The sequence below is a fragment of the Amblyomma mixtum genome, chromosome 8, assembly GCF_055824585.1.
Source record: "Amblyomma mixtum isolate Tamu chromosome 8, ASM5582458v1, whole genome shotgun sequence".
NCBI classification, from domain to species: domain Eukaryota; kingdom Metazoa; phylum Arthropoda; class Arachnida; order Ixodida; family Ixodidae; genus Amblyomma; species Amblyomma mixtum.
This window is the reverse complement of record NC_143019.1, coordinates 130,224,502-130,248,642: the sequence shown is the minus strand read 5'-3', so window position 1 is coordinate 130,248,642 and position 24,141 is coordinate 130,224,502. Positions and strand designations below refer to the sequence as shown.

The window sequence follows — 24,141 nt, the reverse complement described above, 5'->3', positions numbered from 1 at the left end:
ACAGGATGTGATCGTAGTTGGCTCGTTGGCCGCAGTGTTTGCAGTTCGGTCGTATAGATCAGGATAAATGCGCGCGTGGAGTGATGGGGTGCATATCGATCTCGTCCGTAGACGCCGCCGCCTAACCTCTTGTTCTTTAAGCAGGCTTTTGTCCGGAAGGAGAAAGTTCTCCTCTCCAGTTTAAAATGGCTGGGATCCATATCAGTTCGGAAAAATTTGTTGACAATTTGGTGTCGTTAAGGATTTTAAGAGCGGTGTTTGTAATTCGCCCTTTTGCGAAATTATTGATAGCCATATTGGAACAGCTGAGAATGATGCTCATTTGGGTATGCGGAGGGCGAGGCCTATTGCTCGTCATCTGCCGCTCCAGAGGATTTCGTTTTGATGGTTACCGAGACGATGCGGACACCGTTCTCGTTCACAGCCACAATTGCAAATGCATTCGTATGTTTGTATTCTGCCGCATCCACATAAAGTGTTCCAGCGCACTGTCCGTATTTATTCTGTAGTGCTTTGGCTCGTGCTTGTCGTCTGCCCTCATGGCGTATGGGGTGCTTGTTTTTGGAAGTGGTTTGATTAGTAGGACTGCCCTATAGTCGCACGGCAAGTCTACTTTAGCGTCTTGATTCGTAGGTTGAGAGTTAGTTCCAAGCCTGGTTAGAATACTCCTGCCAGTTCTGGAATTGGCTAATCTCGCCGTTTGAGCCATTCAATGGGCTTCTTTCACTTCATTGTATGTGTTGTGTATTCCTAACCTAATAAGCCTTTCGGTTGACGCATTTAGTGGGAGTCTTAAGGCGACTTTGTAGGCTTGCCGTATCATACTATTCAATTTGTCCGCCGCGGTGGCTCAGTGGTTATGGTGCTCGGCTGCTGACTCGAGATACGCGGGTTCGATCCCGGCCGCGGCGGTTGAATTTCTTTGGAGGAGAAATTCGAGAGGCCCTTGTACTGTGCGATGTCAGTGCACGTTAAAGAACCCCTGGTGGTCTAAATTTGCAGAGCCCTCCACTACGGCGTCTCTCATAACCTGAGTCGGTTTGAGACGTTAAACTCCATAAACCAAACCAAACCTATTCAATTTGTCCTTTTCTGCTTCCGCAAGTTTGAGATCAGGGGTGGCATAGAGTATCCTGCTTAGCGCAAGGGCCTGCACTAGTCGGCATAAATCTTTTTCTCTCATTCCGTGTCTTCGATTAGCTACGCGGCGGATTAATCGCGTCGTCGCTTCTACCGTGCATTTTAGCTTATTGAGTGTGTCAGTATTCTTTCCATTTGTTTGTAAATGCAACCCCAGTATTCGCATTGTTGGAACCTCTTTGACGGAATTTGAATGCAGGAAACATTTGCGCAGTTCATGTGCTTCATAACGTGGAATATGTTGACGTTGTTGATGATGTCGACGACGATAGAGCGCCGAGCGCTGCTACTTGGTGAATGTACAAAATGCAGAGCGAACTTAAGTTTCCAAAAGAAGCTTATTGACGTTGTACATCTCAAAGCACAATACCAATTCCAAACTTTAGAAAGTTTCGTTCGCCAACAATTTGCCGACCTTCAACTGCGCTTTACCAGGCACGCTGAAAAATATGCATTTATTAGTTAATTGCAGTATATCAATATTATTTTAATTGAACGCATCACGCACATAATGCTCTCCTTGTCATAAAATCAACCTGGATGGATCGCACTGACACGTCTTACGTAGATTTTTAAAAGAAAGATGTCTGTAGAATAATTTGAGGTAGACGAAATATTTAATTCGCTCCAATTTCCGCTCTTCCTATCTTGCTCACTAACCCACGAAGATCCCAGTGATGTCAGCTGAGCAAAGTAAAACCCGCAGGCTGCGTTATATTACGCGGAAATACCGAAATTAAGAAAAAACGGCTGGCTAAAAGCAAATGTAAAAAGTCCTCCTGGGCGGGGGAAAAGCCCCATTAATGAATTAAATTACTCTAAATGTTTGTTTGTATCGAGAAAGGAAGTCGAAAATCGAATAAATGGGGTCAGCCTCGAAATATAAAAAATGGAAGGTATCTTGTGCAACCGAGCAGCAGTGGCAGACTCATTATCCTGTATATGCGGAACTTGAAAAACTTGAGAAACTTAAAATCCCTCTTGCTCATTTCAGTTCAGAACTAAGAATAATTCTTTTATTGCTGGAAATATTTTCTCAGCACCGACTTCTGAGACGTTCTGCAATGTAGGATAATGGGCAAATTCGCCTTCTGCAGCGTAATGTAAAACTTCGAACATTTCTTAACACGAGCAGTGGTTACTACTTAAAACAGCAAGAAAGACGGGTGAAAAGGAGGAGACAACGCAAGCGCTGTGTTGTTGTCAAGCCCTTATGTTGCCTCCTTCTTTTCTCCAGTCTTTCGCGCTTTAGTAAGTCTGAACCTTCACCAATAAGCCCAGTTCGCCACACTAGTACAGTGGTTGCCTTGTATATGTTTTTCATGTGTCCAATGCATCTTATGTGTTTTTCCCTTTGGTTTTTGTAAAAGCCACAAGCATTTTCAAGCTATTTTCTTATCGTTCGGCCTGCGGCCAATTGTGAACGTGTGTGCATATTTGAAAATATGCACACACGTTCTTCAATAGTGCATAAAAATTATTTGTTTTTATTGCAGAATCGCAATGCAGTCTATGTGGTTGAATCTGAAAGTGGCGTCCACAGAAGAATGGCGGATCTTTATGAATGCACACAACGCACACAACACATCGTTGGCACATGAACAGTGTAGAGGCTTCATGAACCTAGGCTAGCTGGCGCACGTTTTTACGCAGTAAGCTAATAGAATTGTTGCGCAAAAATGCGGTGACCTCGATGTAGGACGCTAGACATATATGTCTCAAAGAGGTGCTCTAAAAAAGGGGTGTAGAGGTCCCTGCAATATAATATTGAACAACCAACCAGGTTTCACTTTTACCGTTCTGTCTCTATGACAGTTTAAAATTCGGCGCTATTATACGCCAGGAGGAAAGAAAGTTAGAAAAGTAGAGAAAGTGGACTTGTCACACATAATGTGGAGCCATAATATTTGAATTCTGAAACTTTGTTCCCTTTCACGTCGGAGCGGCGTGCACGAATGAGTAACCCTAGGCACCGGTGATATTGTCACGAATATTACACGGCACACCGTTAGATACACAAGAACTGTTCCAGTCTGCCGCGCGGTCACCAGCAAGAAGGCGAAGCCCTTCTTCTTCCTCGTCACAAGCGAGATGGAGGAGCACTTCTTCTTCGTCCACTTCTAAGCTGTATCATTGCTCCCTCCTCTGCAGCATCGCCTCGATGCGGCCCGCTTTCATAGAGGGGAAAATGGGTTGGACACGGAAAGTTAAACACAGCTATCACGACACAGAACCGGTGGCACTCAGCGTCAAGTACAATCAGCAGGACGGTCGTGGTACGGCTTCATACGAACGACGTGCACAACATCCGGATGCGGTGGTCTGCGCGATGGGCGGCCTGGGGTTGTCGGTGAACTTCGTACGTCACGTCGCCAATGCGGCGGAGAACTCGGTAAGGTCCGAAGTATCGGCGTAGTAATTTTTCGGACAACCCACGGCGACGAACTGGTGTCCAAACCCACACATGGTCGCCTGGTTCGTACGTAACAAATCGCCGTCCGAGATTGTAGCGGTCAGCGTCGACGTGCTGTTGACGGTGTATTCGCTGTCTGGCCAGTTGACGTGCTTCTTCAGCCCGCTGAACGAAAGTGGCGACGTCAAGATCTGGCTCTAGGTCACACTGAGGGTCGACGGGCAACATGGCATCCAAAGAAGTAACAACTGGACGACCGAAGACAAGCTGGAAGGGCGTGTGCCGCGTTGTCTCCTGCAGAGCCGTATTGTAAGCGAACGTTACGTATGGGAGAATTTGGTCCCACGTTTTATTCTCCACATCCACATACATGGAGAGCATGTCGGCCAGGGTTCTGTTAAGGCGCTCCACCAAACCATTTGTCTGTGGGTGGTACGCTGTTGTACGCCTATAGCTGGTGTGGGTCAGATCTAGGACTGCCTGAGTCAAGCGGGCCGTGAAAGCAGCTCCACGGTCAGTAATGATAACCGCCGGAGCCCCATGACGCAGCACGATGTTGTGTACAAAAAACGTAGCTACTTCGACAGCAGTTCCGTTTGCAAGCGCCTTTGTCTCAGCGTACCGCGTCAAATAATCTGTCGCGACAGCAATCCAAAGTTTTCCAGTGGATGACTTCGGGAAAGGGTCGAGTAGGTCCATTCCCACTTGCTGGAAAGGTGTCTTCGGAGGCGCTATGGGATGAAGAAATCCCGCGGGTTTTAAGGGAGGAGACTTACGGCGCTGGCAGTCGCGACAGGTTTTGACGTATGTCCGCACTGATGGAAGTAATCTGGGCCAGTAGTACCTCTGCCGAATCCTCGCTAAGGTACGACTGACCCCCAGGTGGCCGGCAGATGGTTCGTCGTGGCAAGCGCTCAAGATATCAAGTCGCAACTGGGACGGGACTACGAGCAGAAATGTTGCGGTGTTGCTCTCAAAGTTGCGCTTGTAGAGGACGCCGTTCTGCAGAGTGAAAGATTTGAGCCCACGAAGAAAAACACCCGGAACGCGGGGACCATCGCAGCCTTCCAGGTACGCGATGAGCGGCGCTAACTCTGGTCCTCCCTTTGAAGCTGCGCCATATCGGTTGCGCTAACAGCACCAAGGAAAGAGAAGTCTTCAGTGATTTCCGGGGAAGCCAGGTCCACTGGCGCGCGTGATAAACAATCCGCATCTTGGTGCTTCCGCCCCGACTTGTACACGACCGTTACGTCGTACTCCTGCAAACGGAGGCTCCACCTCGCCAACCGCCCAGATGAATCTTTTAGGCTGGCCAGCCAGCATAACGAGTGGTGATCGCTGACAACGCGAAAGGATCTCCCGTATAGGTATGGGCGGAACTTACTGATGGCCCAGACTACCGCAAGACATTCTTTCTCAGTCGTTGAATAGTTGCATTCCGAGCGCGAAAGTGTACGGCTTGCGTAAGCGATGACTCGTTCGGCGCCATCCTGCCACTGTACCAGGACCGCCCTAAGGCCTACGTTGCTAGCATCAGTGTGTATGTCGGTTGCTGCGGCGTCATCGAAATGGGCGAGTATCGGTGGACGTTGCAGGCGGTGGCGGAGCTCCACGAAAGCATCCTCTTGGTCGCTTCCCCACAAGAAGGGTGTGTCGTCTCTGGTCAGCGCTGTTAAGGGCTCAGCTATTTTGGAAAAATCTTGGACGAATCGTCGATAGTAAGAGCACAGTCCCAAAAAACGTCGAAGAGTCTTTCTGTCAGTGGGACGCGGGAAACTGGAGACAGCAGCGGTCTTGTCGGGATCTGGGAGAACACCGCGCGCGCTGACAACATGGCCGAGGAAACGAAGCTCCTCAAAACCGAAATAGCATTCCTCAGGCTTGATCGTAAGTTGCGCACATTGGAGCGCCCGGAGCACTGTGCGCAGCCGCTCCAAGTGTTGCTCGAAGGTGGGCGAGAAAATGACGACATCGTCCAGGTATACGAAGCACGTCTGCCACTTGAGCTCAGATAAGACAGTGTCCATCATGCGCTGGAAAGTGGCCGGCGCTGAGCACAGTCCAAACGGGAACACCTTAAATTCGTATAGGCCATCAGGCGTCACAAAAGCAGTTTTCTCGCGGTCTCGCTCGTCCACCTCTATCTGCCAGTAGCCGCTTTTGAGATCTAAGGAGGAAAAGAACCTGGCATCACGTAGTCTGTCGAGTGCATCATCAATTCTGGGGAGCGCGTAAACGTCCTTTTTGGTCACGTTGTTCAGTTTGCGGTAATCGACACAAAATCTCAAGGTGTTGTCTTTCTTTTTCACGAGGACCACCGGTGATGCCCATGGGCTTGTCGACGGTTGAATGACATCGTCGGCGAGCATTTCGTCCACTTGCCTTTTAATGGCTTCGCGTTCCGTCGAAGAAACGCGGTATGGGCGCTGGCATACGGGTGGTGTAGTCTCGTCGGTGATGATGCGATGCTTTGCGACAGGCGTACGACCGACCCTGGAGCTTGTGGCAAAAACAATCCGCGAAGTTGGTTATAAGCGCCGAGAGGAGAGCCTTCTGCTCAGGCGCCAAATCCGGATTGATTCTGACGGACGGAAGGACAGGACATTGTGGAGCCTGGAATTGAGGGCTTGTCTCCAGGGCGCACACTTGAGGCACCACGGCGAAGTCATGCTGGAAGGCGACAGCCGTGCCCTTGGCGAGGTGCTGCAACTCGTTGGCAAAGTTTGTAAGGAGCACACTAGCACAACCGTCTTGTAGTTGGACGAGCCCGCGAGCGACGGCTACTCCCTTCTCGAGCAGCAGGGGTACGTGGCTATCAGCGACACCTTCGTAGTCGTGGAATAAATCGTTCCTTACGAGAACTAGCACACTGGACCGGGGTGGCACCATTACGTCGTCGTCAACAAGTCGCAGAGCAGTGAAGCGTGAGTCGTCTGTGTCAGTGCTCGCCACGGCCCGTTTAGTCGAGAACGTGACCCGTGCTTCGTGCAGGTCAATGACAGCACCGTTCGTGTGGAGAAAGTCGAGACCGAGGATCAAGTCCCTCGAACACTCACGGAGGACTACAAATTCGCCGACGTACACAAAACCACGGATATCGACACGAGCTGTGCACCTGCCGGCGGGGATAATCAGGTGACCCCCAGCAGTGCGAATGCTAGGCCCCGACCACCCCGTCAATACTTTCTTCAGTTGTAAGGCAAGGGCCAGGCACATGACAGAATAGTCGGCACCAGTATCCAGCAAAGCGGTCACGTCGATTCCGTCTATTTTGACGCACAAATCGGAGGTAGCGCGTCGGATGCTGTCGCTACTCGCTCCCGGAGAAACATCGTCGCGTGGTAGTGTCGCAGGAGGATCTTCACAAGTCCCGGCATCAGCGGCCTTGCCTCCAGAGGCCGCTGGCATCAGTTTTCCCGGCGTGGACTGAGAGAACGGCGTCCGGAGTAGCCTGCGGCTTGACGGGGGCTTGGAGAACGGTAGCGTCTCGGCGACGGTGATCGAGCCTCCTGGTGGCCTGACGTGATGTGGTTCTGGCGCGACGACAGATAGAATGCTATCTTCTGCGGTCGTTCCCCGTTCTGAGGGCACGGGTCGTCCGGCGCGAAACCACGCAGGCCCACGCGGCGGTATGGGCACGCCCGGTAGAGGTGACCCGCCTCGCCACAGTGATAGCAGAGGGGCCGACGATCCGGGGCACGCCACACTTCACTCTTTCGCGGTCGCTGATAGGCTGGCGGAGCGTCACCACGAGGGGAGCTCGACGAGAGCACTGCTGGAGTCGCGGCAGTGACGTCGTACCCAGGGGCCTGGCGCAGGACGGACGCATACGTGGGCCTTGCATCAGGCTGGCGAGGAACCTCGGAAATCTGGTGCTGTTGTGCTGCCAGGCGCACCTCGTCCCGGGTGACTTCGCTCAGTGGCGTGAAAGATGGCGTCTCGGACGGCGTCCGGAAGGCCTGCAGTTCCTCTCTGACGACAGATCGGACCAGCTCGCGTAGAAAGGCCGCGTCGATACCGGGAGGCATGGAGATGGGATCAGGCCCGAAGCTGTTGACGTCGCGATTGTACTGGCGGGCTCGCTGTTCCAGCGTCTTCTCCATAGTTGCCGCCTCGGTGAGGAACTCTGCCACAGTGCTTGGTGGGCTGCGCACGAGTCCTGCGAAGAGCTCTTGCTTGACACCCCGCATGAGGTGGCGAAGCTTCTTGTCTTCTGTCATGTTGGGATCCGCGCGCTTAAAAAGGCGAGTCATGTCCTCGTAGTACATGCGTACACTCTCATTGCGGCGCTCGCTGGTTGCGCGAGTGTAACGCAGCTTCTGCTCGCTCTCGACGGTCTGCATTCGGAAAAGTGGCTTTAAGACTGCGGCAGAAAGCTTCCCAGGACGTAAACGAAGCTTCATGGTTTTCGAACCATGTCCGAGCCGACTCTTCAAGTGCAAAATAGACATTGTGGAGCTTACGGTTGTCACTCCAGCCGTTGTAGCGGACAACCCGTTCGAAGATCTCGAGCCAATCCTCGGCGTCCTCGAACACGTCGCCATGAAACGACGGGGGTGTTCGTGGCTGATGACAGAGGATGTGCGCCGGGAGCGTGGTCTCAGTTGCCATGGCAGCTGGTGCCTCCGAAGGCTGGGGTTGCGTCGCCCTAGTTGCAGCCGGAAGGAGTCCGAATTCAGGGGACGCTCCACGGAGGCGGCGGCCGCGGCGCTGGTGAACTGGGGTGAGATCCGTATTGGTCGGTAGCCTACGCGGGTCTGGAAGCGTACCCCGCACCTCCACCAGATTTGTCACGAATATTACACGGCACACCGTTAGATACGCAAGAACTGTTCCAGTCTGCCGAGCGGTCACCAGCAAGCAGGCGAAGCACTTCTTCTTCCTCGTCACAAGCGAGATGGCGGAGCACTTCTTCTTCGTCCACTTCTAAGCTGTATCAATATGTCGTCAATGGATACGGGTACGCGGTCTTGGTGCAAGCACTTGCATTAAAGACAAACCTTTTTAATAGGCAGCTTCTTCAAAGGACCATGTTAATATGTCTGTTTCGTGTTATTTAAAATTGCTGCTTCGTCAAAACATTTCAGCATTTCTAGAAAATGGATTCGAAAACATACGTATGAAGAGCAGGCAGACGTCTTAATAGTTTAGAAATCGCGGCAGCTAATTTTATACTGGTCCAAGCCTGAAAACCAACCCGACGCTAATTCTATTGCGGCCGCTGTGTCGACATTGTTGTTGCTTTGTTTCAAGCCCGTTAAATAGCACTGATCCTTCCTTTTTATGCCCCGCCGCAGTGGCTCAGTGGTTACGGCGCTCGGCTGCTGACCCGAAAGACGCGGGTTCGACCCCGGCCGCGGCAGCCGAATTTTGATGAAGGCGAAATTCTAGAGGCCCGTGTACTGTGCGATGTCAGTGCACGTTAAAGAACCCCAGGTGGTCGAAATTTCCGGAGCCCTTCACTACGGCGTCCCTTATTGCCTGAGTTGGTTTGGTACGTTAAACCCCAATAAACCAAACCAAACCTTCCTTTTTATGAAGTGCTGGACCTAGCATTCAGTATTTAGTGCAGCCGGTATTGCTTGCTGGCGCATTATTCTCAATGAAATTGAAACCACAAAAGAATACGACCCACAGAGTGACAGACTTGCTCGTACTGAACTTTATCTGTAATTTTGTACTTCCTCTTCGGTTGCCCTATAGCCACTTTTAGAACTGTGGCTTTGTTTATGCAGCGGCCAGGAGTGGCTACTCAGACTTGGGCGAGGTGGTGGCCGACTTCTGCCGGGGTCCCTTTATGACCGCTCTCGTCTATGACAACCAGGGAGTGGCGTTAGCAGGTAAGCTTTTGATTGCAGTCGCCAGGTGTGTTTTATCAACTTCGTACGAAGAAAAACATCGATGTGATGCACTACGTTGGCACTTATTAGAGAGCTTTTGCCCAACCGTACGGTAAACATGGCAACCACGGCAACTGCTACCGTACGACAGATATGTGGCTAGGCAAGCTTGTAAGCGATAGCAACAGCAACGCTTTGGCGTATTTACCGGACAGCTGTGCAGCTACGCTAAAACTGTCTATTTTTGCGAAATTTCTTACGACGAATGCAGTTTGGCAATATTATTACAAATCAAGGCACGGAACCAGAGAGGCCAGTGATTGAAAATGGAGAATATTGAACAAATGAAAAACAACAGCACACACCAATGATTGTTACGTGACGGCAAGCCAATGAAAACAGAACGACGCGGGCGCTCAGTGCCGCGTCATTGCCCACTTCGTCTTCTAGTCCATGAGCCGACCTGGCGCCAATGAGCAATCGTCCCCATCGCGCGAACTAGAAGAATGGTGGTTCAGCAGCGCAAACACACACAGACCAAGAAGGAGACAAGACACACACACTAGCGCTGGTGTGTGTGTCTTGACTCCTTCTTGGTCTGTGTGTGTTTGCGCTGTTGAACCGCCATTGTGAATCTACACCAACTAGCCCAATCTGCAGTCCTTATAGAAGAATGGCTCTGTTGATGATGAAACGCAGTACGTGAAGATGGGCGTGACAGAATAGCTAGAGAGAAAGGAAGAAGATGAAGCGCTTTCCGTCACAATGAAAGAGATGAGCAGAGGACAAGCGGGTGAAGCAGGGTCCATGAAGACAGAAGAGGCACCGGCGGCTCGAAGCGAACGCCGAGCTCATTGACGCACCAATCGACAGGGCGGGGGTACTGTCTTCTCATGTGTGGGCGCGTGATGAGTGGGATCTCAGGCCAGTGGCGGCGGTCGAAGATGGAAAGAGGGGATATCAAAAGAACCATGAAAAACATTTTGTGCAGTGCGCTATGAACGTCGTGTACAAGATTCCCCTGTCATGTGGCAAAGAGTATATCGGCCAGACAGGGCGCTGCATAAACGATCGACTCCGGGAGCATGCAAAAGATATCTACAATAAGGCACGTACTAATCTGGTTGACCACTGCATTGCTTGCTCCAATGGTGAGCCGCGTTTCCTTAGCGTTTCAATCCTTGGGAGAAGTGCTCAAAAAACAGCCCGTGAAACCTTGGAAGCTTTCTTTATCAGGAAAGGGAGACAGGGCTGCGTTAGCGACACGTCTATCGTTCAGTATAATGCGGAGATAAATTTCCTATCGCGTCTTATATTATTTCCTATGTTGATTCCAAGTTCCTTGGTAGGTAGCGCTGGAGCTGGCCAGAAGCGTATTTATAGGCCTCGTTTTCGCTAGAATAAAGCAGCTGTCAGTAGCGCCCATGTTCGTCTTGTCTTTCTGTCGTCCCGTCTTTTGCGCTAAAATATGCCTGTGAAGTCTGAACACCAACTAGCCCAACACTTAACCCTTTTGAAGTATCGGGCAAGTGTGGTCGTAGCCATGCCATTGTGTTTTCTGGTCGGAGCTGGGTGCGGGGCGGAGGAGAGCGGCGACATCGCGTCATATTGTTATGAAGAAGACAAAGCTGGCAGTGGGCCGGGACGGAGTGCTCGCGCTAGACCAGCGGCCATTAAATCATCTCTTATCCATCTTTCATCACGCCTAATTCTTCGGCTCGCCGCCACGTAGCGTTTGGTGTGAGGTGCTGGGGTCCCTTCATCGCCATCCTGGTCACGCAGCTTCGGCGTCTTGCGCCTGCCGTGGACGTCGGCCGTGAGTACCTGGTCCGACCCGCACAGCCGTGCCCCAGCCCGCCCGACCTGAACCGACCTTGCCGCTCATCCCAGCCCCGTCCCCCGCCCGGACCACAAGACACGACGAACTGACGAAGTTGCGGCGACCATAATGACCCGACCGACCCAAGACCCTGCCCACACATGAGGACACCGCCCCCCTGCCCCTGCCGTTCGGTGCGTACAAGGACCTCGGCCGTCATCTCCTGGCACCCTACGGCCCGGATGCTTCGTGTACCGGGACTCATCCGCCTATCATCTCATCCACCGTGGCGGCCAGAACTTCATCACCTTGCCACTTCTTTTCTGCGCTAGAAGCCTTCCCTGAATCACGCATCCCTTCGTCCATGTCTTCTTGAGTTTACGATACGATCGGCACGATCGCTCGGTGGCCCCGGGTAATGTTACGAAGAAGACGAAGCTGGCAGTGGCGCGGGACGGAGCACTCGCGCTAGGCCAGCGGCCATCCATCTTCCATCACGCCTCGTTCTTCGGCTGGCCGCCACGTAACAATATTTGGCAGGCTTGGGATCTGCCGGGAGGTGCCAAACCACGATCACTGCACAGAAGACCTCGGCGGCCTCCGAAGTTCTGGGACAGGAATAAGGAGGATACCCAGCACCTCACACCAAATGTTACGTGACGGCAAGGCGATGAAAACGGAACTGCATGCCGGATGGTAATGACATGTTTATGTTGTTGTCCTCTGGATGGATGATGTTAATGGTCATTAAAACTTTCTTTCCAACAATGTAGGAGGCCCGCTAACTCCCCGCGCCCTGGCACGTAGGCCTAGGGAACGGGGGCCGCGGCCTCCGCGACTAAAGACTGGCTCCGCTGCAGGGCCTCTCAGGCTTCTCTACTTACAGTATTGTCCCATCACCCGGGGGTCAGGGGCATTCCCAAATTATGTGATCGAGGGTCCCCCCTCGCTCCGCAGATCTTAGATTTATCGTCTTTCCTACCGTCTACCGGGACGCGAAACACCCAGACGGGGTATGCGAAACTTTCGACCTGTAATCGTCTCCAGGCGACGGCCTCTTTATTGTTTAAGCTTGGATACGGGGGCGGCAAGAGACGTCTTCGTAACCTATAGTTCTCGACAAATTCCGCGTATGTTTGCAAGCATTCGTCAATCCTCTGGCAGTCGGGCGACTCTACGGGTACGCGAAAGTAGAGATCTCGAGCTAATGCGTGGGCCACCCAGTTACCGGGAACGAATGTGTGCACTGGGACACGTATTAAGGTGACCTTGCGATCAATTTTGGCTGCGGACAGGATGTGAGCCGTTTCAGGCGAGACCCTGTCCTTTTCGTTGTTCCAGATTGCAGTTTTGATGTTGCTAAGAATCAAACCAGCCTTGGTTCCGGCGCAAGCGGACTCTATTGCGACCTGTTCAGCCGTGTCTCCGTTTCTTCTTCTAATGGAGGAGGCAGCGACTGGTGCACCTTGGCCGTCGACTACGGAGGCTGCCGCCGCCGCTGACCTGGCACTCGCTGCGTCCACATAGGCTACCTCTCCTGCCCTAAATTTCCCGGCCCTCTTAGCCAGCGCCTCCGCCCACTTCTCCGCCTTTCTTTATGGTGTACTGGGTGTATGTTGCGGAAAGGGGGGGAACTATGATATTCTCGCGACATTGTGGCGGTATGGCGGCGTTATCGCATATGCCCCTGTCTAATTTTTGGCTGTCCCACTCTAAAATGGTCCGTACCATACTCGTTCTACTCAGTCTTTCGAGCTGGGCGATTCGTACCGTCTCGACGATTTCAGTCAAACTATTATGCACCCCAATTCCAACAGGCGGTCTGTGGAGGTGGAGATGGGTAGCCTCGATGCCCACTTGACGCAAAGCCTAATAAGTGCGTCGATCCTGTCTTTCTCGTTCACCCTAATATCGAGGATCGGCGTGGCGTAGCATATTATGCTGATATACGCCTGCGTCAATTTCAGGCGGCTACTTCTTTGAGGCCTCTGCCGTTGAGAACGACCGTCCTGAAGTTCCCTGTTACTAGCGCAGAGTAGCTGCTGGGCTTCTTGATAGTTTCTTCGTTATACCCATCCTCTTGGATAAAGAGTCCGAGGATCCTGATTTGATTAACTTTCGGCACGGTTTTGTCCTCAACCTTATCATTTATAAATTCCAGTCGTGCTTGCACCGGAGCGCTTTCGGATTGTATGAGATGAGTTCCGATTTTTGCGAGGAACAAGCAAGGCTCCTCGGTCGCGTAGGACACTACAGTGTGTGCCACCGCCTGAAGGCGCTATTCTATGCTACCGTCACGGCCACTGTTCATCCATATGTTAATGTCATCCACGTACATGCTTAATTTTAGGCCTTCTATGTCCCTGAGGGCGGCTGGAAGGCCGTTGATTGCCAAGTTGAAAAAAAAGGGGGAGAGCACCGAGCCCTGCTGTGTACCCTTACTTCCCAGGTGGTCCGTGAGGGATTCTAGGTCCTGAAAATTTAGTTTTATTGTCCTGTTTGACAGAAAATTCTTTATGTATAACCATACGTCCTCTCACCGACTCCTATCTTTTTAAACCTTGAAAGGATCGCCCCGTGCCTAACATTGTGGTAGGCTTTGGTTAGATCTCAACCTAGACTTTCAACCTCAACCTCCACGTCTCAACCTCCACGTCTTTGGTGCTCGAATTTATAATGTGTTGTCCACAAAGCATCACGTCCTGCGTCCGCGAGCCCGACCGGAAACATTTCGTGCGGCCATAGGTCGTTCTGCTCCATGAAGTGCGTCGGTCTGCTGGCATCATTCAGGCGTTCCATAAGCCTTGCTATGCACGAAGTTAAGGAAATGGGTCTGAGATTTTCTAATCTGGGCGGTTTAGCCGGTTTAGGGATTAGCACCACGTTGGCAGCTTTCCACTGCTGAGGGAGACGGCCGCTGTTCCACACCTCCTGCATGTATTTAGTGAGCGCCGTTACAGACATGTGCAGATTCCTTAATATTTTGTTCGTAACCCCGTCAGGGCCGCGGGCCGGTCGCGTCTTTAAGCTCAAAATTTCGGCCCTGACCTCCCTCTTTGTGATGGGTGCATCGAGAGCCTCGTTCGGATGGCCCTATTATTGCGGGAGGGTTGTCGTGTCGCCAGTGTAGGTGTCCACTAATTTTGCCACCAGCTCCGCGTCCGTCCCCTCGAACTAATGCCTGGCATTTGGTGGAATGGCAGACACTCACGTGACCGCGTGCCTGGCGCGAGCGCTCAATGCTGTGCCAGTGTCCACTTCATCGTCTTCTAGTCCGCGACAATGTCACTCTAAGAAAGACAGTTTAAAGTGTATCTAATCCCACACTGCTCAAAAGTAACTAGCCGAACGGAGTAATCAATGAACAGAAACTGTCGCAATTGGAGAGGGAAGGTGGCTCACTCCAGTTGTGTAAATCACTAACATGGAATAAATGAATCCGAGAAGGTTTTCGTTCCTGGAGGCTAGACGGCACCGCCAATTACTTCTAAACGGCGTTCCTGTCAGGCTTGACATCACGAGTTTAAATCGAGTGCGGAGTCTTAAATGCGGCTTTTTTTACGGAACAGGTATCAACGTAGCCTGAATGAGGGATCTAATCGAATTATACTAAGGACGAAAATTCGACATCGCTGTCCGCAGTCTCTTTTAAGTATGTAAATTATTCCAGACGCACCTTGAGAGTTACTTAGCACAAGATGCATCGGAGCGGACACCTAAGCTCCGCTTTAAAGGAGTATCGACACCTAATTTTGGTGGCATGATTAATTCTCTACATGAAGGCAGTACTCCGCATGAATCATCATGTGGTTTCGCCTACGACCGATAAATAATTTATAATCAATTTTTTCTGCCATGCTCTTTCGGTTTCGCTTTCAACAGCCAAACGATGGCTGCGACGTCAAAGACTGGTTATACGTCACGTGAGGCATGGAAAAACGTCGATATATTCGCTGCTATATCATTATAACTCACTATAATACTGAAGCATGCCTTGCTCAAAAGCCGAAATGACAACGAATGTAGAAGCAGCGATGATATTGCAGCTTTTTCATGCCTCTCGTGACCTATAACCTCTCTTTGACGTCACAGTCATCAATCGGCTGTTGAAAATGAAACTGAAACAGCACGAGAAATAAATTCAATTTTAAATTATTTGGTGGTCTTAGGAAAATATCACGTGGTAATCCATGTATAAGAATTCCTTACGCATCATTACAAACAAAAAAATACGGTCCAGAAGTTAGGTGTCTGTACTCCTTTAAGAATATTGTCACGTTGTAGTGACGGCAGTCCAGCGGTCAATAGGACACCAACAAGACTTGGAAACGAAGCTCTTTATTTGGGCTGACTTGCGCCCGCAAAAGAACTGAATCACTCGGCGGCGGCGTAAGCAACAAACGTGCTCGTCAGTCGTCTAACTACGAATGTCCGCCGCTCGCGGCATCGCTCAATTTAAAGCCGGCAAGGAAACTTCCAGATAGCAGGACAAGATCATCTACAGTAATCTGGAAAAACCTAGATGCAGCCTTTCACGGCTGCGATCAATAGAGATTAGTGTGGTCGCTTCTCGCGTCACGAACAAAAGTGATAACAACCCTTTCCTGCAGCCTTGAGCGTGAACGAACAAACACTGCAATGATACGTGGCATTACCCCCCTCCTACAGAAACATAGTCTCGATGCTTTAAAATGAAAATAAACACGGAGAATACGAACTTCGAGTCATTTAGCGTTCATAATAAGGTTTAAGGGCAGCGGTAAAAGCTTCAAATCTGGCCGTGTCACCGTCGGTGTCGTCGTAGTTGTCGCCGTGGTTGTCGTCGTGGTTGTCGTCGTGGTTGTCGTCGTGGTACTCGTCGTGATACTCGTCGTGGTACTCGTCGTGGTACTCGTCGTGGTACTCGTCGTGGTTGTCGTCGTGGTTGTCGTCGTGGTTGTCGTCGTGGTTCTCGTCGTGGTTCTCGTCGTGGTTCTCGTCGTGGTTCTCGTCGTGGTTCTCGTCGAGGTTCTCGTCGTGGTTCTCGTCGTGGTTGATGCATGGTTTTGCGTTTTCGTCGATGTAGGATCTTAGTTCTTGCGCTCAGAAGCAACCTCACCTCCAGAGGCTGCTTTATTGAGTTTAACCATCGGGGCTGGGGGACCGCCCACGCACGGCGTAGCCTCGGCTAGGAGATACAAAGAGCGGTGACGATGGCGACGGGGAACGTGACGGGCGGCTCGGTGATGAGTATTCTTCCCGACGAGAAAACTCTTCGATTTCGGCTGGTCGCTGGCCAGGTCGGGGTCGTGGGGAGTCGTAAGAGAACCCTCTGACGCCCATTCTCCTGTATGGACAGTACCGGAAAATGTGACCGGCTTCGCCGCAGTGGAAGCATAGTGGGCGGCGCTGGTCGGGTGTTCTCCACTCGTCACATTTCCTCGGCCGTGTGCGACGCTCGTAGGACGGGCGAGTTGGGGCGAGAAGGCGGAGCTCCAGCGCAGCTGGCTAAGGGCGATAAGGGCTTGGGTCCCGTCGTCGAGGTACAGAACGGCGCACTGCAGCGGCGTAAGTCATGGCTGGAGTCTCCAGAGGCTCCAGAGGCTGCGTGGTAGACTGGAGTCAGGTCCTCCGGTGAATAACTCAAAGGGCTGGCATCACGACTTGCGGGGGTTGTCCGGTACCTGGAAGACTACCCAGCACCTCCACCAGATGTCACGTTGTAGTGACGGCAGTCCAGCGGTCAGTAGGACACCAACAAGACTTGGAAACAAAGCTCTTTATTTGGGCTGACTTGCGCCCGCAAAAGAACTGAATCACTCGGCGGCGGCGTAAGCAACAAACGTGCTCGTCAGTCGTCTAACTACGAATGTCCGCCGCTCGCGGCATCGCTCAATTTAAAGCCGGCAAGGAAACTTCCAGATAACAGGACAAGATCATCTACAGTAGTCTGGAAAAACCTAGATGCAGCCTTTAATGGCTGCGATCAATAGAGATTAGTGTGGTCGCTTCTCGCGTCACGAACAAAAGTGATAACAACCCTTTCCTGCAGCTGAGCGTGAACGAACAAACTCTGCAATGATACGTGGCAATATGACGCGATAGCATCATGTTCGTCATTCTCAACTTCACGTCCATAGGTCCCTGGGAGTCCTCATACCACTACTGGTGTAGTGGTTAAGGATGCGCCACACTCCTGCAACGGCAGCTGCTCCCACAGGTGGGTCTTGTGTGACCCAAGTGGCTCTTCCCGAGCAATCTTTCGCCATCAACTATTAATTCAACAGCCACCTTATAGTGTGATTAGTTTGCTCGTAATCCGTTGGGTCGGTTGTGATGCCGCCACAAGGTCACGTGACCTAAGTAGCCCACCTAGGATGCTTCTCCGAGGGGTGGCTACCTGGCTATTAATTGCTGAAAACGCCGACAATGCACACTCCAGATTTCCTGCGTAACGGGGCCTTTACAGCTGTCGGACTAATACTCGCAAAAACACCATTTATGGCATTAATTTTGCACATCTACTTCTTATGTGCGTTCGTATCATGAATCAGTTGCTTCTATTTAGAAGTTCTAGTTCAACAGTCGTACCCAACAACTCTAGCCAAAATACATTTTGAGCGGCAAACCGAGCAGGAACCCAAATTTTTCATGTAATATAAGATTGCACTGTAAGATTTAATATATGCCCGGACAACCCGACGGCAGTCTTGCGTTTTTTCTTTATTAACTTTTTTGCTATCATCAAAAGAATTCCTCGTTGGCTTTCTATGCAGTGTTAACTGTTCGACGCGATCGATGGAAGTACTTTAAAAGAAAGATTTTGCTACATATCAGAAGAATAGATCATTATCTTCAATATTTCCATAACAGTATCTTACAGTTTTTTTAATTTCCAATTTTTTTGGACAAGAATGTTCGACATGGTTATCCAAATAGGTTCGGGAGAAGGTGAATAAGACGAATAGTCAACGAAGAAAAAGGTGGCCCGAATTGAATGCAACCGCTTCCTCGAGAGGAATGTAACGTTTGCATGTCGCGTCCACAGGTTTCGATTTGAGCGCGGAAGCCAAATAACGCACGCTAAAGAAGGAATACAGCGCGCCAGGAGGAATCGAGTCCACTCCGAACAGGATATTTTTATTACAGAAATTGACGTAAACGTGAAGCAACTGTATGAACTCACTTGGAGCATTTTCGGGTTTCGACGGAAGGTAATTTTGAGCCGAGAAACCTCGGTGTCTGCGCCTCGCAATTTGTGTTTAGGACATAGCCTCTCCATAAGCGCGAAATCATATTTTGCTGCTGAAAATGCTTTTTTTTTGTCTAGTGCAGCAGCAATTGACTAAAAAGCACAAGGCTCCTCAAAATGGCGAATAAAAGACCGCAGTGGCGTCCTCGAACGCGGCCGAGGCAATCATGATCCATGATTCATTGATGTCGTGGTTGAAGGCAAGTCTTAATCCCTTGTGTTGCAAATTAAGATCTTGATTGAAATATTCTCCGGGGAAAAAGTAATAAAAAGAAACTTTCCTTGGTGGTCGAGTAAGAAAACTGGTCGAGGAGCTGACTTCTGCTACTTCCTCACAAATTATTGTGATGAATCATGACGAACATTTTTCGGCGCAAAGGCACCTGCGGCCAAACAGCGCCATGGTACGAGGTATTTGCTTCTGCTCAAGGTGGGGTCAATGACCCATTTCCCATGCGTTTCGCCCTAAAGGAGACGAGCGCCAGGCAGGATAAAGCTTGTCCCCATTGTATAACCGGTGGGCACCTGGCGGCCCTGGGGATCGAACGCTTCACCTCCCACATTCAAGGTGGATGCTCAAATCGCTAGGGAAGCGCTACGGTGATACAGATTGTTACATAGTTCGTTCGTTTGAGCGGTGATAGCTCCTCGTCACACGGGGCATTTGCGATCGCCCAGTATGCAAGTCGGCAGCGCTCCTCGCGCCCGTTTAGCCATCCAGTACTGTGCTCGGCCACTGCCCACGTTATACGAAAGTACTCCATCGTGCCTCCTTCTTATCAATGCAATAACTGGCCTCGTAAGTGGCTGCATTCTTGTGTGGGCTAAGATATCTAGGAAAAGGAGCAGATTTCAAAGAGAGTCACTGTAGGCACAAGTCCGCCAGAATATTTAAGCATGGATAAAAGAGAAAGCCAAGTGTGCAATCAAATTCCTGCTCTGAAGGCAAATTCGTCCAAGTGCGGGGTACATCTGGGACGTTCTGGCTGTGTAAGGAAATGTGAGCCGGTTTCACAATGCCTGGCGTCCAATTCGTTTTGACGTCGCACGGTCACAGCATGCGTAGCGCGTCGCCCGTGAGCCTCTACTCACTTGGACGCTGCAGGTGCAGTAAAGATGAGTCGCTAAAAAGAACTGCTTGAAGGTCACTGCGAACGAGAGCGCAAGAGATGAAGGAGTTAGGATCTGGATTTACCCCCCCCCCCCCTCCCTCCGTTTAAAAGGAGTTAAATCTGGACCGCTGAGAGCAATGTGACGCGTAGAAACTCACTATGCTGAGAAAATGACACAAACAGCGCCACGCGTAGATAGTACGGGCTCACTTAAAAAGGCGTAGAGAGGATTTTGTGCGCCGTTGTACCTATGATCATAATGTCATTGGTCCTTCCTTTTGGGCGTACTATCTGATGCTGTAATTTGCTCCATTACGTGCGCCCCACTTCTGCCTGAGGGCTGACGTCCAGGCTGGCTAAATGTTGTAAATAATAATGGTATTCAACTCTGACAGCCTGAGGAAGCTGCGTGCCGTCTTGCAGTATTCATTCTTTTTTTTTCTGATCTGATGATGTGCCTGTTTTGATGATTCATCATGCACCGTAACATTCTGTTGCCATGCATTTGTTTAGTTTTAGCGATTCCCTTCTATTTATTACTGCATCTTCTTTTAATAATATTCGGGTTGTAACCTGAAAATTTTTCGCCAAATTGGATAGAATGTTGTGCGTTTATTTTTCTTTAGATTTTCTTGTTTGTTTTTGTTTGCTTTTTTCAGTCTTATTTTGTGAGTACTTTTATTTTTTTACTGCGCAACTTCATTATGTCGTACCCTCAAAAGACGGCCTTTAAGGGTACTTCTGAATAAATAATAAATAAACAAAAGAGTAAACAGCACGGCTGTTCTCAGCTGTTAATTCTTGCACTGATTGCGCAACTGTCACGACCTCTGCAGCGGCCCTCCTCCGCCTGCTGCACGCGGTGGGGTGCGCGGCCAACGTGGTCGTGGAGTCCGGTGACGGAAGGGCCACGTCTTCGGGCGAAGGCTTCTTCTCCTGGACACGGGACCCGCAATACAAGTACAAGGTTCTACTGGCCAACGCGTCGTACCACACCGTCGCCGGTCTGCTCCAACCGCTGGTGAGTGCACTGTGTGAAGAGCGTGTACCTAATTATTTATACCTTATTTATTAGTATTTATATGTATACCCTATTAATTATTGCGACACACTGAGATACCTGGCTCATGAATACCTGGCAGAATGCGCAATTTAGCTCCACAAGCGGCCAACAGAGCAGCGACGCCGATAACTTCCTTACGAAAAAGCATTTTTAGGTTTAAACATAGGGAGCGCTGAATGAATGACAGCCCGGCTGGTTCGTATTGAGAACCACAACAGTGAAAAAAAAAATAACAAGGATGAAAGCGCGAAAGACAGTCGTAGTTGTTGGCCTCAAGTAGAGAAGGCACATACACAATAATTTGGGGTGGTCAAGACACAGGTGGGGAATGCAGTAAGCAGAAGCGAAAGACAGGCTTGCGTTCTCCTTTTATTTTTCTTCCACACTGCGCAGCTGATTCTTCGCTCTTCAGTTCTTTTATTGCGAGCGAGTTCTATGACACACCGGCAACGGAACTCGATGTCAGAAAAAAAGCCGTCCCAAAGGCCCCGTAACCCGGCAATGAAAAATACATCTTCCGAAGGTGCGGCGAATTGATCCCAGGTCTTTCAGACTGCGAGGCCGCCACGCAACTTATTGACCACAAAATTATACTCCTTGTTAACAAAGGTGAACCTAGTATACGCGTTGCCTTCAGACTATACGCTGATAAGTAGGTGTGTCATTAGAAATTAAGAGGTAAATAAATAAAATGGTTATAAAATCAAAATATAAAGGAAGTAAAAGAAAAAACAAAGTGCAATCCGTAATTTTTTCCATAGTTCACTACTTTCATACTGCTGCCTCCCCTAGGCTGATCCAGAAAAAGAATATAGCATTCTCCGCAGCTACTTCGTACACTACATCGACTGCTATGAAATTACCTGTATAGATTTCAGTATTCAAAGCTGTGTTTTCAGGGTCCTCGATCACATTTTTCATGCTGCTGACGAAAACCTCCATTCTTCCCTTCACTTGAGATCCAGGATTCCTAAACATCAATTCTGAATCGTGGAATATTGTAAAGTACCGTTATGGAAGCCTTCAAGGTTTAAACTGTCCATTCTTACGACGCACTGCAACATCTTTCTTTTAAACTGTCCATGCCTTGCATCTAGTAGTTAAGACTGCCATAGAAAACGAGTAGGTAACGTTTTTAACGACAGCAGTAACGTTATCAGGAAAAAATTCAAACGTGCTGAGGGGAGATCTGCGGATATAGTGATCGTTAGAGCGATGTCTTAGAATATAAAAAAATTGTGTTCATAAACTATTTCTTGCTGAAAAATGCACGTGTTCAGAACTTCTAGGTATGTGCAATTAACAAGTTTTCGTTGATCACAGATATATGGATGGGCACCGGTATATCCATCAAGCTCCTATATAAGTTATGTGCTCACGCCCATTCTTGAAACAAAAAAGAAAATGTTTTCATTGTGTGCAGTAAGCCACAGTCACGCACCTGTGGTGTGAGCGCTACGCCGGACCTGGTGAAACCTATTTAAGCTTTCTTTTTTTCTTTCTTTCTCTCTTTCTTTCTTTCTTTCTTTCTTTCTTCCTTCCTTTCTTTCTTTCTTTGTTTCTTTATTCAAGACATTCCGTTACAGAAATGCCTTGGGGGACGCGACAAAAGGCAATAGACATGCCTGACGGGGCCGCGCCCCCCTTGGTTGCGGCGGAGACAACATAACATAAGCACATTAATTACAAAGCAAAAGAAACATCAATACTGCATGATATGAAAGGGCATGAAAAACACAAAAATACAGGTACATAAAAGCAATAAGTTGGATCAGTAGTGTGGTGTTATGAAAAACAGTGATCTATGTGCGCACGTCTTCAATCATCACAGTAAAGGTAAAGATCCGGAGTGAAGGCGAACGAAGTTATCACCACAGAATGGTCTTTAGTTTTCATTTAAGAAAAAGTCTCTAAGTTATCACCACAGAATGGTCTTTAGTTTTCATTTAAGAAAAAGTCTCTAAGTGTTCTTCTCAGTCGTTGCACCTTGGTGGCAGTAAACAGTATCTCAGCTAATTCAGGATGCGCATTGAGGAAATCCGGAATCAAATAACTTAGTTTTTGATCGCCGTATGTTGTACGCGAACGGAGCCTTGGTATTAAATTTTGTCGTAGATAGTAAGGACCAGGTTGCGCATGATATTTCGTTTGGAAGACGCGAAATTTCCAGGGCCAGTTTGTGTTTATGGAATTTGTGAATGGGCATTATTTTATTACCTTTAAAATGAGGTGCAGTGTCCTCCGAAAGATCTAAATTGCCTATTGCTCTCACTGCTCGCTTTTGCAAAGAGAAAAGACAATCTAAATTTGTCTTAGTCGTTGTAGCCCATACTAGGAAACAGTAACAGAAACGTGAATGTAAAAGCGCATAGTAGATTTGCTTTTTTACAGCAGACGGAACATGGTATCTTATCTTGTTTAAAATTCCCACGGCTCGCCCAAGGTCCCTACGTAGTGCGTCAACGTGAGGCGTCCATGAAAGGTTCTCCTGGAATATTACTCCCAAAAATCTAAATGTAGTCGATTGTTCGATAGTAATATTATGAAATTTTAAATGCAAGTTCGTGGGCGGATGGGTTCCCCTCGGTCTAAACAGTATGTATTTAGTTTTACTTGTGTTTAATTGGAGTCTGTTCGAATGAAGCTATAGGTTCAGTCCAGTTAACCATTCGTTGGCCTGATGAAACACGTCCACAACGTCAGCGCCCGAGAAAAACACATTCGTGTCATCCGCATATAAAATTAACTTAGTGTTATTTATTATGTTTACAATGTTGTTAATATATAGTAAAAATAATGTCGGAGCAAGTAATGACCCTTGAGGTACGCCCTGTTTACAAGTCTGCTGTCGGATTTTGCGCCATTTATACATGTGAACTAGGCTCTAGATGTTAGGTAGCTTTTTATTAAAGACTATGCGTTGCCACGAAATCCATACAATGGCAACTTCCTTAAAAGCACGTCGTGTTGGACACAGTCCAAAGCCTTTCTAAAATCCAGAAATATTCCGAGGGTAAATATTTTCCTCTCAATGTTTTCGAGTATATGTTCTTTTACTTCCAGAAGGGCCATTTCGGATGACTTATTTTTTCTAAAGCCGAATTGTTCACTTGATATTATATTATTTACACTCAGAAAGCTTACTAGTCTTTTATGTATAATATTTTCCGCTACCTTCGCAAAGATAGGGAGCACAGAGATTGGTCTGTAATTAGTGGAATTAGTGGAACCGCCCTTGTGTATAACAGCCACACGAGCTAACTTCATTGCGCCTGGGAACACTGCGGTCGAAAGAATAAGGTTCAGAATATGTGTAAGGGGACTATTAACTATTTCTGCCATGGCTTTTAGTGGACCGGGTTTAATATCGTCAGATCCAGAGGCGCAATGGTTCTTTAAACCCAAAATGACGTCCAGTATTTCATATTCATCAGTTGGGGACATAAATACAGTATTTTCACAATGTGCTTTGACGAATTCCTCGCATGGTATCGCAGCGCAGTCATTTGCGGAAACACCCACG

General features: G+C 49.2%; 1 protein-coding gene across 1 annotated transcript; it reads left to right on the top strand.

The window, feature by feature from the left end:
• The first annotated feature begins 8,494 nt into the window (after window positions 1-8,494).
• LOC149334431 (uncharacterized) lies at window positions 8,495-23,699 on the top strand. The gene is made up of 4 exons (XM_089557929.1): window positions 8,495-8,513; window positions 9,289-9,393; window positions 20,392-20,576; window positions 23,682-23,699. The coding sequence occupies exons 1-4, from the start codon at window positions 8,495-8,497 to the stop codon at window positions 23,697-23,699; spliced, it is 327 nt and encodes a 108-aa protein (XP_089414055.1).
• Window positions 23,700-24,141: the final 442 nt, after the last annotated feature.

Excerpts from the sequence above, each read along its gene's own strand:
- LOC149334431 (XM_089557929.1), top strand. Across the intron at positions 9,394-20,391 it reads CCAGGGAGTGGCGTTAGCAG|CGGCCCTCCTCCGCCTGCTG; the intron begins GTAAGCTTTTGA and ends CGACCTCTGCAG.